Source organism: Poecilia latipinna, unplaced genomic scaffold (genome assembly GCF_001443285.1).
Source record: "Poecilia latipinna isolate Pla-1442-1.1 unplaced genomic scaffold, P_latipinna-1.0 Scaffold3, whole genome shotgun sequence".
Taxonomy (NCBI): Eukaryota; Metazoa; Chordata; class Actinopteri; order Cyprinodontiformes; family Poeciliidae; genus Poecilia; species Poecilia latipinna.
Window position 1 is genome coordinate 815,480 of NW_015112619.1, and position 17,658 is coordinate 833,137.

At 41.0% G+C, this 17,658-nt stretch overlaps 1 protein-coding gene across 4 annotated transcripts in view; it reads right to left on the reverse strand.

The window, feature by feature from the left end:
- zfhx3b (zinc finger homeobox 3b) overlaps positions 1-17,658 on the reverse strand; it is a 355,565-nt gene that overhangs the window by 24,479 nt on the left and 313,428 nt on the right. For all 4 annotated transcript variants that reach the window (XM_015049272.1, XM_015049125.1, XM_015049196.1 and 1 more), the window contains one exon: positions 2,854-2,961. In XM_015049272.1, coding sequence (XP_014904758.1) covers positions 2,854-2,961 — 108 coding nt within the window. The remainder of the gene's footprint in view (positions 1-2,853; positions 2,962-17,658) is intronic.

Sequence of the window (17,658 nt, forward strand, 5' to 3'; positions counted from 1 at the left end):
GTGTTCACTAATGCTGTCTATCTGACAGTGGCTGTCATTTGTAACGGGAACAATGTTGCGCTCCGTTCCAACAGCAGCATGACAACGATGAGAAGTACTTCTTCTCGAAGTACTTCACTCGTTCTAATGATGAATTTCAGAATTCAAGAGCTCTGGGTTGGACGTTAGCAAACTGAACACCTTTTCTGATTGATAACAGATCAGCCATGTTGTAACGTCCTATGCAACATTAACTGATAATCAACAGCTCAAACAAGTGCTCCTCTGCTCACCAAATGCATTGTGAGGCGTCGCTCCAACAAGACAGGTTTTCTGCATTTTCTTCTGAATTGGTATTGTATTTCTAAATATGCAGGAAGTACAAAAAAAAAAAAAAGGACCCTTCCTATTAAACTCCAGCTGTCTACTTTTTCCCAACACAGCCTTGAACCCACCACACCATCCTACCCACCCACCTTCCTTTCCACCGACATCAAACAGAACCTCAGACCTGGTTCCCTAATGCAATGCTATTTTTAACTAAGCGTTTCTAATAAGCTGCGGGGAAGCTGTAAATTTTTCATATGCAAGCACATATTTCTTTTGTGAAAACACAGAAACACTCTTATTTGCTGATTAGTGACTGACAGAGGAGGAAAGGAACTGAATATGCTTGTATCAAATTGCATGCCTTTCAAAAAGGAGGAATCCTAATGCAAGGAGTCGTCTTCCTGTGCACCACAGGTATGAGTGAATTATTAATCGGCCAGCTCATTTTAATGCTTTTTAAAGTGCTTTATTTTGATGTGCTAAAACATACTTTTAGCCATATTCAGTCAGGCATGCATATCATTATTTCTTCCATCAAAGAGGAGTGTCGCCCTTTCAAAGAGCACAAACAACTCAGCCTCATTTAAAATAGAAGTTCAAATATCAAAGATGTTTTACAAAGGCACGGCTTCAAACACTGTGATGAAGTTTTTTTTTTTTTTTATTATTTTTTTTTTTCCTAATCTGTACTTTATAAAAACTTTGGCATGCAAAAGGTGCAGATTATTTTGCAGCTTTTAACCTGACTCGTGTAAATCAAAACACCTCACAGTTAGACAAGGGAAGTTAGACGCAAGAAGTTAGACAAGTGAAGAGGATCTATATCTGGGCCTGATGCTGTTCAGAGTCATTAAAATCAAGCATCCTTTCCATGGTATGATAGACGTCTAAACTCGCAGCTTTGTTTTTGGTGTTACAGCCGTTCAGGTTTAGCTGAGCTGAGAAGAGAGAACTGCAACAAGGTTAAATTTTCTTATCTTAAAAAAAGACAACAAAGAAAAGCAAGGCAATCAGTAAGTAAATGAAGCTTTTTGAGCTTGACGCACTTTGATGCTCTGATGCACATGCATGGTACGTAATGGGAAAGAACCTCATTTTGAATTGAAGTGAACTTGCTTCTCATTTATTGGAGTTTCATTGTTTTCATGCCTCTGTCAATTTGTAGAAAAACTATTTTTTTTTTCTATTATGTTTTTTTTTATTCTTGCTCCAAACAATATTACAGCTACATTCAGCCTGCTAACATTTGTTTTAACATATTAAATCATGACAGAATGTGTGTGTAAAGCTGCAGACATGTTTAAAAGATTATATTGTCTTAGTGGAGAATCATAACAACTATGAGCTAGCAAAATAAACTAAAAATGTTATTATTAGTTGCAATAATAAAAGCAATGATAAAAAGTATTCAAAATGTCATCTCTCTCTGCATGTAGTCAGAGCATCATAAGCACAATTAATAAATAAATAAAATATACTCATTAACAAATAGGCTTTATTAGCACATGATTCACATTAGATAGTGCAAGTACCATTAAATGATATGTATTAATTGCATTTAATCACAGCTTATAATATTTGATGCTCTTAGGGAATCGGCAGTGGAAAAAAAATAATTCTGCAGAAATACCCATCCAAGCAATAATGTCAGAATGTAGGCCTTTGGGGGGTTTGCAAGGATCATCAATTTCTATATTCTAATAGCAAGTGAACAACAAAACAATTGTGCATCCCTAATGGTAACATAATATTGGGATTCCATTACGTGTTCTAGTTACTTAAACACTTCTTGCAAGTATGCCAAATTTGATGAAATCTGAAATGATGTAAATATTATCATGCGACTAAGTTCTCGGAAAATCTCAGTTTGCACTTCGACAAAAGTATTTAAAGTTGGGTGGTTTAAAACTAATAACAGAGCTCTTTAAAAATGTGGTTTCTGAACGTGTTTAACATTCGAAGAGTGAAAAGCAGCAAGCTTAATCAGAAATTCAGACCAGAGACGCCTCTCCTCAACCTGAGCTCAGGCCCCTGCTGAAGACAAGCCCCGCACACACACACGCACACACACACACACACACACACACATACAACAGAATAGATAAACATAGAAATAGAAATCCCAATATTAAAACAAACATCCTATGCATTCAGTATTGCTGGTGTCCAACTCTGTGTGCCGCAAAGTTGAGAATGAGGATCACACGGGAGTCTGCACACAGGCCGTGCTCATCTATTGAGCAAAAACAAAACAAGAGTCACATGACACCTCAACTTATCACATATACATACTGCTTACCCTATCTGTATTGTTCCTAGCAAAATTCGTAGTGTGCAGGGTTGTTTATGTGAATAGTACCATTTTAAAACAGCCTGTGAAGTTTTTTTTTTGTTTGTTTTGTTTTTAATTTATTAAAGTAAGTTTAATTTAGTTAGACAAAAGGCCAATCGTTTACATCTCTCAGGAGCTGCAGCCGTGCAGCTGTGTATAGTGCTCCCTAGAAAAAAAAAAGAAAAAAAAAAGTGTATTAATGTTGGCCTTACCTGTCCCTTTGGTGAGCTCCTTCTCCCCCCCACTTTCTCTGTCTTTGGTTTGGTCCTCCTGATCTGTGGTGGTCTCACTAGCAGCCTCCACATCCTCGCTCAGCTCTCCTGAAGGGGGAGGGAGACCGGAATATGTAAATCACCACACCATCAGAATTGGTGGAAGCACTTAAAGGGACGGCAGCATTTTTTTTTTTTTTCTATAGGAGCTTGCAACAATTACATTTGCTGACATATAGTTGCAAGGCTAGCAGACAAAGAGGACAGAATCTGCTTTCTATTGCTGTAGTATCTGAGAACACTAATATTTAGTCAGACTTGAATTATTAAATCAGAGTTGAATCATGAGGGAAAAGGAAAACAAATATTGATTCATAGAGGAAATAATGTTTTTTTTATTCTTATTTAGTATGGATACAAAACTGCAAAAAGAAAAAAAAAAGACACGTGTTCTAGTAGATGGAAAAATAACTGCAACCTTCAAGAAATAGACATTTTATCACACACCATTCTCTTACACACATTTTACTGTCCCCTGCTGCAATCTGTTAAATTACTAACCAATACCAATAACCCAGTTTCTATTCTGTTATTCTACTATTAAAAAATCATAAATATTTAAAACTTTCAGGCCAACAATTCAATGTATTTTTATGCCAAGTCAAAGTCAGAAATCCCCTGTAACCATCTTAAAAGCATTAGCTCGATATATCAGGGCCATTTAGGAGCGTCAAAGTCCCAACAATGGATATCCAATAACTCCATTTGTAAGTAACACACAGAGGAAAAGATAGCAAAAACAGATAATAAAAAGCGCATCAATCATGTTTATTTCCCTCCAGTGCCCTGTGAACATCCCCTCTGCCTGTTAAGTTTGTTTAAAAGTAGAGAGACTTGCATGCAACAGCATTGATTTGACAACAGTAAACTAGGCCGCAGTCGATAGGCTTTATCAGTTATTACACAAGTCAGCTAATTCTCAGCAAATGTACTTAAATGCTCTTTTGAAAATGCTTTCATGCCTCGGTCTCTACTCTATGAGCTATTGATATATTGACAAAAGTACAACAGCTACTGAAATATCCTGGTCAAGTATTCAGCCCTGCAGTCATCGCGCATCTAGTTTGAGCTCACTACAGGAATACCATGAGCCAAAACCGCTTTCATGACATTACGCTGTCCCTCATCACTCCCTCTTACTTCTCTCAATTAGTGAACGCTCCTGCTCATCAACAAACGTGCTTATTAAAGCCAGAGTCATAACTGAGATGCATCCTAAAACAAACAAACAAACAAAAAAAATCCTCAGTTGCTTAAAAATGAATGGTTACAAGAACAATACTGGAATAAGAAACATAACTTTTCACATAGCTGTTTCACTGCTTAAAGAGGCTATGCTGCAACAAAAAACAGTAACAAAAAAAAAATAAAATACAATACAATAATTGAACAGGAAACACCTTTTGTATTCCCTACCACGAACTAGCAAGCACTTCCTGCTTGCCAATACAGTTGTTGTAGGAAACAGCTGTCTGAGCAGAGTGAGAAGTGTATGGATTTTGATGTAAAACATTATCGCCAAAGCCAATCTGACAATCCGTTGTTTAAATAAACATTTTTAAAGGCGAGGCTGACACCTCGAACACAAATACTTAAGTCATTTTTTTTTTATTCTTTAAATGTAAAAAAAATCTAAATTCTATCTAGAATATTCCGAAACACCAAATGTCCTCTAAACAAGTCCAAAATCTTCTGAATGGTCGTTTAATCCCATCTACCTCACGTCTGCATAAATCTCCACGGCTGTGTGAGAATTAGGATGCTGTGCAGCTGCATAGGTGCTTAGATTACAAAATAATCCCCAGGTAAATTTTTTTTCAACCCTTAAAAATGGGGCAATGTGTCATTTCCTGCCATGTGACACATGTAGTGAGACTAATTCTCCACCCACACATCAATACTTACTTTGTTCTCAAACATTACCGTGATAGGCAGCCTACATTTTAAAGCTATTTAGCTTCCGTGTACCCGCCCCCAAAAATCGAGCACAAACACGTTACCTGCACGTATGTGCACGCATACGTTTCTTTCCCCATCATGTTTTTTTTTATTCTGCTTTATCGAGCTGTTTAATCAACATGCATGACAATTTGAGCCTGCACAACACAGAGCCCCATACATAATTTATACAGAAATGCAGACGTATGATTCCAGCAGCGCTTTCACATCTCTAAGCGGCAAATGGTTTTGCCCATTTCTCGTCTCATCTACAACCGCATTACAGAATGATTAAAGCTAGGTCGACTTTAATTAATGAAAGGTCACGAGTGGCCTAAGAGTAGGATGCAAATGGAAGAGACACTAAAACTGCAGCTGCAGATTAACTCTGGAAATAGATTAGGAGAAACACTCAAAGCTATGGCAGTGGGCCATTTCTAACCCAAATCTGAAAGATGTAAAGGACAATAGCCTGAAGGTTGTCTTCTAATTAATTGTCTTCATTAACCATTCTAATACAATGATATGAAACAGTTCCATTAATCTAATCATGCAAGCTGAATAAGCCTATTGCCGACACAAAGATTAAACTCATCTGTTCTGAGCATATAAATTTCAGCCCTGCTCTGCCAGTCACTCAGTGGGGACAGTTCACGGGCTCTCTGTTCCAGCGTCTCCCAGACAGACACACACACACACACACACGCACACGCACACACACACATCATTCAGGCGCTTTGCAGCCTTTCCCCATGAGTTTTTCTTCCTTGCCTGTGACTGCAAAGGCCTACTCAAACCTATAGGTGTCACTCTATACAAGCTGGGAGAGAGCAACTTGCTCGCACACATTAATGAGGTGCGGGGGGAAGGGGCCGAACAGCATCAGACAGAAACACATGGGGAAAGGAAAACGGGAAGAAATATGTGGAGATGACAAAAGCAGATGCTATGCAAAAGCTGTCCGGTGAAGATGAGACACTGAAAATGGAAAGATTACCTTCAGATGAGAGAGAGAGCAGTCTTCCTTTTTTCCCCCCGAAGAGCAGTGATTACACTAATGCTAATCAGACTGACAAGCACAAACGGCCTAATAAATAATTGATGGTAACCACTGCACTTTCCAGTATTCCTTCCCAGACTGTAGAGAAGAGCAGCAGCAAGTAATAATAGTCACTCTGGATATCTTTCACTGGGTCAGGCTCCTCCTCCGTCCGCGGCCTCAGCTGAATATACCGCTATGATGGTAACTGCCTTTTAAAAGTGCGGAACTGCAGTCCCACCTGAAAACGGCTCCCGTGGTCCTCAAACTATTTTCTGCTGCATATTCGGTTCTCAGACAATAACACTAGTGCCTGCTGCCGTTTGACATGCATGTGCCCTGGATCACCCCTGTGAGGGATGAGTTGAACTTCTTCCTCTGCCGGGCTCCTGAGTTCTTGGAAGGGAGGCTGCGTTCTGCCTCCTTCTGGCTGTGGCTCCGTCTCTAAGCCCTCATTACTCTCATTATCATTATCAAAGCTGCTGTCATCAGTTTTAGCCAGGTTGTCACAGGGTACAGTAAATCAGATAGGTGTGCGTCCCCCCCCCCACCCCCCATGCTTTATCCCAGGGTGGACAGCTTCCTTTTCCATAGCGCTGTTCTGTCGGATAAAAAGCAATCTTATTTCACACTTCACAGACTCCATCTTTCTCCCCTACTTCGTCTTTTAAGCATCCCCCTCTGCCTCCCCCCCAGCACCCGGTGCTCCCCTTCCATGTATTAAAGTTGGCCTGACTCTGGACTAGAGGGCGCAAAATGAAAGTGACAGGAGGGTACCATGGGACAATGAGACACAGGACCCATGCTGAGAGCTTTCATGCATTGTCCGCTCCTCATATCAGCACCTCTGCACTCCGTACACAGGACACTCCTCCCTCTTCTAAGGCAAAATAAACAGCAAAATCCTTCCAACTTTTAATACCCCCCCACCACCACCACCACCACCCCCACCTTCACCGACACTGTTAGAAGTTCTCTCCTCGAGTCTTCACAAGGTGCACCTCATAAAAACCTCAACTAAGAAAAACATGTCAGAAAACAGAGACAAAATGTGTGTTCCTCATGAGCATCTAATAAGCTGTAAGGTGACATTATCAAAAACAATAATTGCCACTTGCATTACTTATGCTGAAAAAAAAAAATAAATAAGAATGGACACAATGAATATATACATATATATTTGAAATGGCTGTCAAAACACTCAAACTGATATGTGGAAAAATTGAAATCTAAGCAACAGTACTTGCATCAAATTAAAGCACCCAGTGTGGTAATATCTCAGGAAATGAATGCGCCGAATGTGAGGGAGTTTGGCTCATGCAAAATGAATGTCTATTTTGTCTCTGTGCTCCACTCACATATGCCCTCGCTCCCTGCTCTCCCACACAGCATCACGGTCTTTGAAAGGAAAGACGAGCAAGGCTACTTCGGCGCTGCTGGTCAGAGTTACGTGTTAGATTCCTGACCTGTCTATGGGGGGGCGGAGGGGGGAGCTCGCTGGCCTCTCCCTGCTGGCCCTGCTCTGACCTCAGGATCCAAATGTGAATGAATACTTTGTGTCTCCAACGGGCTGAGGGCAGGAGGAACGAAAAGGGCGCAAGAGCGACGGAGGAGAAGGTGCAGCGGGTGGAGGAGGGGTAAAGAGTTAGGGCAGCTAATAAAGAAAAAAATGACCAAAAAAAAACTTTACAGAGCAAGTTAATCACAGACAGCTTTAGAAGCTGCAATGGAAGCGTGTCAGAAACCCCTCCTTATTTGAGCCATTGCTTTATCTTCGGTACATGCACATCACATCAGCCTATAGGTCCTCATTCTGATTCCCCTTACATCTCAAAGTCAATATTGTTCCGTGTTATGGAGGATATTAAAAAAAAAGGATTTAAAAAGCACTCTCATTGCAGCTCATTTAACCATTTTCTATGCTCTTGGTACTTATTCAATTAAAAATATTTTCCCTAATGTGTTACCTCTTGGGAAACTAATTAGAAATACTTATTGCAGTAACGACATGTTTAGAAACATTACAAATAAAGTAAAGTGCAGCTGCTCCAATTCTTTTGTCTTTGTGTTTTACTCGGGGTGATAAAGGAGAGGAGGATCTAGGTTAATGTGGCTGTGGACGGGGACTGAGCATGCAAGGACTGCTCACTCTTCAGCTCCATCTGATACACACAACACACACACACACACACACACACACAACCCTGACTTTGTTAAATGTCTAAGATGATGGCTGCAAACTAACACATATTACATCCACAATGGAAGATGCAGGCTGTACTTTTCCCCTTTCCCTGATAGAATGGCAGGCTGAAAGCCTGGATAAGGGGCAAAAGCATCATTGGGCAATACTCTTTTATCTACTCCGCCTGAGGGACATTGTCCTGCACAAAGAGTCACTCTGCCTCTTTAGTTACTCGGTACAGCAAGCCATCCCCCCATTACCCCTTCTATCCTGCATGCACCCCCCCCTCCCCGCCCCCGTCTCACCATGCATTTATGCTTATCGTCTTCCACTTCTGCCTGCTTTTAAATCAACCTCTTTTTGTTAATGCGCCTTTTTTTTTTTTCTTTCTTCATTTTCCTCGAGCTCAAACTACAATCCCCTTACTTTGTTTGTGACTATTCAAAGGAGCCAAGCAGTTCATGGGCAGAGGGGATAGATGGAAAAAAAAAAAAAAAGGCATCACCGCTGTCATGAAGGGCAATCACATCAACTCTGAAATATTCACCAGTGGCTTGGAAAATGCGATGGTACAGTTATGACAGGCGGACACTCTAGCCCCCCCGTCGCCCCCACCCGGCTCCCGACTCAGCCCCCACCACGCCGGCCCCGCTCTCCATCAGGGCGGAAGCACGGTGGACATTCTGAATATGTATAACCCGGAAAATGTATTGATTTTTCATTTGGCGAAGAGGGACACACAAAAATCACATAACCTGAAACTGTCACAGCTCTTCTGTTCATAGCTCATCTCTCCTGATGTTTGGCTTTTGCCACAAAATCTCTTTAATTACCAGGTATAGTAAGCTTCAGAGCCTTTCTCCACAGAGACGCTGCCACATACAGCCTGCTGGGCTTAACAAGACAGCCCACATCTATTATATATGACATACACCCAGCAGCTTTTGTTTCATATCTAACTAATAAGTGCACTGAATGCGACTATACCCACAGTTTGTTTTTGCTTTTTTTTTTTTTTTTTTTACCATACAAAGCTGTAGTGCATAAAGCTTTCTTGAGGAAAGCCTTGAAAATAACAAAATGCAGCGCGACACATTAAAAAGGCCTTTTCATATGAAAAGATAATCCTGAATGGTCCGAGCACTTATTTCATGGGCTTTTCTGAAGCCCCACTGCTTAACATGAATTTCTCCCATTGATCCAAGTTTTTTTCCAGGTAGCAGGCAGGTCCCCCCCTATGTTTCACTGAGTGTGCACACTTGTGTATATCTGTGTCCATTAACAGGTACTTATCTGTTTATCTCTCCTTTTAGGCTCTGCAGACCAGTACAGTGAAATGTCTGAAAAAGATCTCTGTCTGTCGATTTATCGAATGTACCATTTGCATATCTTTGTAGTGCTTCCATCTGCCTGTGGACCGTTCTGTGGTGGTATTAGCTCAGAAAATCAATGTTGCCATGGCGGGATGTATGCAGCCCCTACCGCTGCACGTGCTTAGAGTCCGGCTTATAGCTCCCGCATGAGTCCTATTTACATGAGTCCTGCTGGTACAAGACCCCACACCCCACTCCTTTCAGTTCTTCAAATCTTTGTAAACTTAAAGTCCACAAACATATTTCTCAGCTTGCCTCCCAAGAGTAGGCGGGCTTGCCATCCTCCTCTGTGGTCATATTGCCTCCCCGTTTCCATCCAAAGCCCTGAGCTTGACCGTCTGTTTGTTTATGAAAGCGTACGCAGAGATAAAACAGAATCCAACAAGGTTATGAATACCAATTTTGCTAATCAATTTTATTTCAAATCTAAAATGTGGGGTAGCATTGATGCGTGTTTTCTCTCAAAGGTCGAGCGGCTTGCTGAGCTCAGATGTTTTATGTTAGTAGAAAGGAAAGGTGGAGAAAGGTGTGATGTGTTTCATTTTATTTATTCATTTATTACACTTATTTCTGTTTGTTACATCATGCCGCTATACATTTATGGATGGAGAAAGCACACGAGGATACCTTAGTGTTGATATAAATTTTTCTTGCAGAGACTGTAGTGGATGTGGAGGGAAACTTTTCTTCTCGGTTGCAACTGGCTGGTTACTCATGGCTAATTGCTAAAGAAATCCAATGATTACACTGCAGAGGCACTTTAAAACATCCTGAGAGAGCAACCACATATTGGGCAAAGGAAAAAAAAAAAATAAAAGCTCACTCCACCTCCATCTATTCAATTTCTAACACAAATCAAACATAGGGAGCTTTCTTTTACCATTTGTCTTTCTTTCTGCCCCTCTTTGCATAGACCATCCATTACTTTCACATGAAATATGAAAAGGCAATATCCTCTCTGTGTTTGTACTGAAGCGTAATGCGATTGTGTTGTCATTTATAGGAAATAATCACAAACCTCTCTTTCATTTTCCAGTTCAAATAACCATGAAAAATTAGCCTTCAATGTCAGGGAGGACAACAAAGGGATGCACACAGACTATTGCTCCACCACTGCGCTTGACATTTCGCCTTAATAGGAAAACGGCTGGTTGTTTCTATCTTTCTTTTCCACCCCAATCTTTTTCTTCGGCTAACCCAAATTTTTTTTTTTTTTTTTTTTTTTTTACCTAATTAAAAAGTTCTGCACTCAGATCTTTGCAAATCTTTGCTGCGTCTTTATTCACCATGGCGGGTCGGTGTGCAGGAGGAACAAAAAAAAATTGGAAGGTTAGAGAACTCCGGTCCTATGCACAGAGTGCCCCCTGCTCATTAGCACCCCTTCCCCTGTCCGTTAATGGCCAGTGCAGAGGAGAGATGTCGTCAGACAGCCACTAAGGGGCCCAGGTCGCTGTGACTACCGTCCAGCAGCCTGATAAATAAATAATTCAAGAGCTATCAGACTCTCTGGCAGCAGAGCAGTCCCAAAAACACACACTCAGGACACGGCTTGTAAAGGCCTTCCTAACTGATCAGCATTTAGCCCTTACAAACGATGTACAACTAGAGATATATGCAAGATCCAACACAATTAGCCTGAGCTATCGTCTGAGGATCCTTTTAATTCAGGAAATCTTTATTTTCACTCTCAGCAGCAAAGTAATGGTAACTACCTTGTATACTGCTATCAATAAGTGTGTAACAAGCAGGCTGCCTTTCGCTTTAAATAAACACAAAATGACGAGCCATTTTTCAGTGCAGTTATAGAAAACGCAATTAAACTAATTGAATTTAAGAAAACATCACAATCCAAAAAGACTGATAAAAAAAAGAAAGTCAACGCTTCAAACCTTCAAATCCACAGAGACTCCTGGTGTACTTGTGAAGCTAAAGGAAACGACAGCGACACTGATCATACACCAATCAGGCTCAACCTTGTGATCACTTACAGATAGTGATTAACATGCTGATGGACACAGTACGTACACAACTGTAGATCTTGTAGGGGGTTTCCAGTCTGCTGGCACCAGGATGTACTTCTGGGAAGAAGCCAATCCAGTGCAGGCAAAGTGATGCCTTGGAAAATGTTCTGCTAGTTAACCTCGCTTCCTGTCATTCTTACAGAGGTTCGTTTTAAAACAGCACCGACCTGAGCACCGCTTAAGACCTTCAAAGCCTTTTGGTAGAAAGTACTCAGTTATGTCGTTGGGCTCATTCAGCAGAATAATGTCTCCGACCACAAGAGAGGAATGCTTCGAGAATGACTTGAGAGGCACAACAGAGTATAAGGTGTCAACGTAAAAACTCCAAATTCCCCAGATCTCAATCCGATGAAGCATCTGTGTGATATGCTGCATAAACAAATCCAATCCACCTCACGACTTACAGGACTTTTTAAAAAATAAAAAAATAAAAATCTGCTGCTAACATCCTGGTGCCAGATACCACAGTGCACCTTCAAGGGTCCAGGGGAATCTATGCCACACTGGGTCAGGGCCATTTTAGACCAAGACACTATTAGGCAACTGTTCATAATGTTATACAAAATCGGTGCATAAGTTCATGACAACTAAACGTCCACTGAGATACAATGTTTTGCTCTTGATCCTTTGGCAAAGGCTTAGGGCAGGTGAAAAAAAAAAAACATCTTGTGTGATTAGCTTCTCTTTTATTTATGTATAGTAATTTATTTTCACGCAGTTATGCCTGGGTCGTTTACTTCTTAATTATACAAAGATCTTTAAGTTTTATTTGCAAAGCATAGGGTACAATTAGAGGCTGGATTGTTACACAAGAAGATGCAGGAATGCAGTGCCGAATAAAAAGAGTTACTTGAATGTCAAAAATGTCCGGCACTTGACTTTAAAAACAAGCACAGATTACCTGCAACTGCTTTTGACCATTGCTGATTATTAGTGGACGAATTATCCTTTAATAAAATGCTATAAAGTTTAAACAGGTGTGATTGAATGCAAGCGAATTTTGCTTTGCTGTAAGACTGAGAAAGTGAGCTGAAGCCTCCTACAGGGAAGGAACTGTGCTGCCCGCTGTGCTGCTCTCCAGAGAAGGAGCCTTGGAGTGATTACAGTCAAACATTGCTACTCAGTTAACTTTGGCTCAGCCACAAGAGAGGGAGAAGACAAGACAAGAAAGAAAGAAGGGAAGAAAGAGAGACAGAAGGGAAGGAAGGAAGGAAAAGGAGGAAGTGGGAGAAAACAAGGAAGGGGGAAAGGAAGGAGGGACAGAAAGAAAGGAGGAAAGAAAAAAAGATGCCATCACACAGACCATCTTTTAGAAATAAAAAAGAAACAAAGTGACTTGTAGAGTTTCATATTGCTCATGTATCTTTTACCCAGTACTAAACGAGAAAAGCCTCAACTCTCTCCAGTGACGATCACTGAGGTCAAATTATTATTTTTTTCTTTTCGAGTTTTAAGGCTGTCTGATGTCCAAAAGCTTTAACGCACCCTTACCTTGGAAAAAAAAAAAAAAAAAAAATCAGTTTTTAAAAAATACAGCTGAGAACAGCTCTGTAGGGGAGCAGATATTAGAGAGACAGTTTCACATGTCCTTGGATTCTGAAGTAGAGGCCAATTAAATGGCTTTGCAGCATCCAATTTGTGCTGAGTGAACAGGTATGAATGTTGGGGTGGGGGCTCCGTGGCAGCGGGCATAAAGAGGACAGAGCAGAGCGCGCTCTCAGAAAGGTGCCAGCTACCCCTACCGTCAGAGGATTTCTGAGTCTTGCATATTCGCAGGACGTTAGGATGATACAGCGCAACATTATTTAACGTAACGTTAACTTTCACAGAGACCCACTGGTGTTTTGAGCATCGTAAGTACTCACAGGACACCAGCTCTTCCAGTACAAGCCTCTCCTCTGTTTAATGCTGACTGAGCACAGACTTATGGAATTAAGTGGGTCTGGGTTGTGAGGTTCATACCCTCTCAGAGGCATGGTCAGGGAATTAACAGTCTCTCCCCTACAGAGACCTGGCCCTCCTGCTAAATTGGTACCATGTTTTACCACATCTTGCATTTTTATTGTATACGCATGTTGTTGTTAGTGCTGCTGTTATGGTTATTTTTAATATAATAGGAGCTCTTATTGTCTTTGCTGCGGAAGACTCTTTTCACTCATTAGCCAAAAGTTTGAGAGCTGGGCTGAGAGCCCCGGTAAGGTACAAATTTAATTATTTATCTCGCTGGTTGGCGTTTTGTTGCAACTATAAGGCCTAAAGGCAGGGCCTCTAACTAGCAAAGGGCCGTCTCTGGAGAACTGCTGGAGTAAACAATTGAGAAAATGTTATGCCAGGGGTGTCAGTTACCAGGAGAAAGCAAACACTAATCACTAAACTAATCATTAAAACACCCTGCCTACGATAATGTGGCTCTCTGTGGATTTGTGGTTCCTCCCCTGTGTACTGATCCAACATCCTAACGCTCCATCTTGCCCTCAGCCTCAGTCCTGGCTCTTGCTCATGAATAGGCACCAATACGGATCCCTCCTCTTCATTCAGCCATGGTTTCTGTTGGCTCAAGCCAGGACCGGTGGCCTCTTGAGAAGGCTGTGATGAGAATTCATTTCTACCCATTATGTGCTCTTGTCCACTGCCTGAGTTCATCAGTTCAGTGCAACCAAGTCAATGAAAGGGTCTGTAATGAAGCAATCAGATGCAGCCTGGTTTTCTGGTCCCAACACTCCATTCTTGGCTACCAGACCCCATCTCCCAGTGCAGAGCATGGGGCTGGGCTGGAGGGGGGTGGCGGTGGGCTCCAGCAAAAGGGAAAAGTGGACTCAAATTGCACAGACATTAATTCAAAATCTTGTCTTTCATAGACTGGAGGATAAGCTGCTCTAACATGTGTTTCACACCAGGTCTTCTCTGCAGCTTCAGAGAATCAGTTTGTGAAAGATCCGTTAGTTTATTGAAGCTAACCCAGTAAGCGAGGAATGGTTGTGACACACTGTGTAATGTGCAGCTGGCAGATGTCTGTTATTTCTTCGACTTACACCTTTTTGGGTCAATTGGGAGCGACCGCCTTCAACTTCTTCACATTTCTTAAACTTGTGGAAAATAACAAGAGGAGTTTCACTTTAATCTGTGTTAAACCCGAATTTGTGACTCAAAGTACTGGCACTTTTAAAGAAATTAGGATTGTGAGTGAAAGTGCAACGTTTCTTGCCAGTCATCTCAGAAAGAGAAATTGACATTTTATGCACAGAGTAAAATATTTCAAGCCTTTATTTATTTATTTTTTTGTATTTTTTTTTAATCATTCTGGCTTGCAAAATTCAATGTCTTGGAAAATTTCAATATTACATTAGACCAATCTAAAAAAAAAATGCCTTAACCACAAATTTCAGACTTCTGAAAAGTATGTACATTTCCATTCAGTCAGTAATTGATCAGGCCTCCTCTTGCATGAATCTCCGCATCAGTGTGCCATGGCATGGAGGCGATCAGCCTGTGATACTGCGTAAGTGTAATGAAAGCCCAGATAGCTGGAGTCAGGTCATCTGTCTTGTTGGTTCTGGTGTTTCTCATCTTCCTCTTAGCAGCCCATATATTTTCTATATTTTCTAGGTCAGGGGAATTTGTTGGCCATCAAGAACATGAACACCATGGTGACTGAACCAGCTTTTGATACCTTTGGCAGTGGGGACAGGTGTCATGTCCTGATGGAAAATAAAATCAGCATCTACATACAGCTCGTCAGCAGAGGGAATAGAGTTTGCTTGACAATCCTTTCAAGGCTGCAGTTCTCCCTGTTGTTGTTGCTGCACCTTTTTCTACCACACTTCTTCCTTCCACTCAATGTTCTGTTTAGGTACTGCTTGGATATAGAACTCCGAACAGCCAGCTTCTTCAGCAATGACCTTTTGTGGCTTACCCTCCTTGTGAAGGGTGTCGATGGCCGTTATCTTGACATCTGTCAAGTCAGCTTTCTGTGCAGCCAACAGACTCAGAGTGAGGGATTATTTAAAGGCTCAGGAAACTTAAGGAGTGTTTTGAGTTAATTAGCGAATAAGGGTGTGACGCCATGAGTTTCCAATAATGACCTTTTCACAGTATTCTAATTTTCTGAGACACTGAATTTTGGGTTTTCATTGTGTATAAGCCATAGTCCTCAAAATTACAAGAAACAAAGGCTTGGAATATATTATTCTATACAACATATGAGTTGCACTTTCTGAGACGACTGGGAAAAAATATTGCACAATTGCACTCTTATACAATATCCAGTTTTTTTTTTTATATATACTAGTATATAGGTATCTTTAAGGTTTGTTTTAATCAGGGTTCAACAGCAGGGCACCAAGCCAAAATACACAACATTCACGATAAAGTTTGACAACACCAAGTTTGCTCAAACATCACTATGGTATTTAAAGAATTTGCTAGATTATCCTTCTCTACATTCTTCCATTAAAGTTTACTTCTTCATTCACTTTCCTAGCTTTAGCCAAAAGACCCCACAGCTGGATTCTACCTGACAAGAAGTGCTTAACAAGCAGCAGTCATTAACCTCAGGAGCAGGCAGCTGCCATGTGATGTAGTGCTCTCGGCCTGCTGCAGAAGGGCCCTATTGATCCCAGACATACTTGGTGCCTTCCTGGATGTTTATAATCAATATGCAAATGGCCAGCTGCATTGATTCAATATTAATTTTCAATTAGGGAATTCTCGTGGGGTCCTTAGGGGTCAATACAGAACCATTCAAAGGGAAGGCTTGAGCAAGTTGCAGGCATTGACGTTCCTCCACCCAAGACAACTTACTTACTGTTTATTTAGCCTGCCCTGCTGTAAGTCCCGATTAAGGCTTCAGATAATGGCCAGAGAGACAGATGGACCTTTCTGCACTTCTGCAACACCCATTAGATAAACTGGATTTTGGTCTGAGGGGCTTGTCCAAACTAATAAGTCATCATTTCACACATTGTGTAGTTTCCTGTTCTGTTAAATCAGCGGAGGCAGGAACAGTGACAGTATAAAAACAAACAAACCTCTCCATATTTTTTCCTAAGACTTTCACCACTAAGAGATAAATTGATGAGCACATGTTTATGACCAAGCATACAACAAATTGTACATCTGAGGGCTGCTCGTCAAGTCATTTAGAGCGTGTAAATAGGTACAGGAAAGCAGCAAACATCACATCTTTTTTATTGACTTATCTTTAATTAGTTTTCAAAGTCGGGTCACCAGCAGAGCAAGAATTGCCACAGTTGTAGCACTGTTTGACCAAGCTGATGGATCAAGCTATGAAATCCAAATTGTATTTTATCTATGTCATATAAATGAAATGAGCAAACACAATGAGGGTGACTAAGGTTTTTTGCTATCTGACAGCAGTGTAGAATTTGAAACTTTGCTCATCAGTTGAAAGTTTCAGATAGTGCCAAAGAAAACTAGAAAATGTATAGCCAGAAGAGGATCCAACCACAACCATATAACTTCAGCTTCAAATTTCAAAGACACATTTGAGATGAATGGGATTTGGTCAGACGATGAGTCTGACTGATTTTATTATTGCATTCCTCAGCCAGCAGATCAGTTAGCATGACTTTAGCACATTGCTAAGGAGGTCTCCATTCAGAAAACAATTCTAATTTGGCTGATAACCTTCAGCATTGCATAACATTTTGCTTTAAACGCTGTGAACACTCTGGGAAAGATTACAGCTTTACAGCCATGCTAACTCAGAGCAGACTAAGGAGCGAGCATGTGAAAATTGCCAAGAGTGTAACAGAGATAACCTGGTTGGACTATTTGCTGGGCTCTCCTAAAGATGCACCGCCTGAGGTAATTGGTTTAGGGATAACATTAATTACCACATTCCTCATTAATGGATGAAGCCTTTATTGGTTCCATTGATCAGCTGGACCTGTTAGCCATCATCCTTAGCAATGGTGGATGTAACAAGCTTACATATTGGCATATCAATTAATGCAATCAATTCCTGTCCAGCAGTTACAATGCATCCTACCCGCTTCTCTTTTACCATACCCCACTTACAATCTCAACTGGCTTCCCTCTGTCATGAGGTCTGGAATACACGTTTAAGTCAAACGAAAGTTTTTTTTGTTAGTTTTTTTTTTGTTTTTTTTTTTTGGGGGGGGGGTGGGGGGGGGGGGGAGGGGGGGGTTTTTTTTCGTGTCTTTTTTC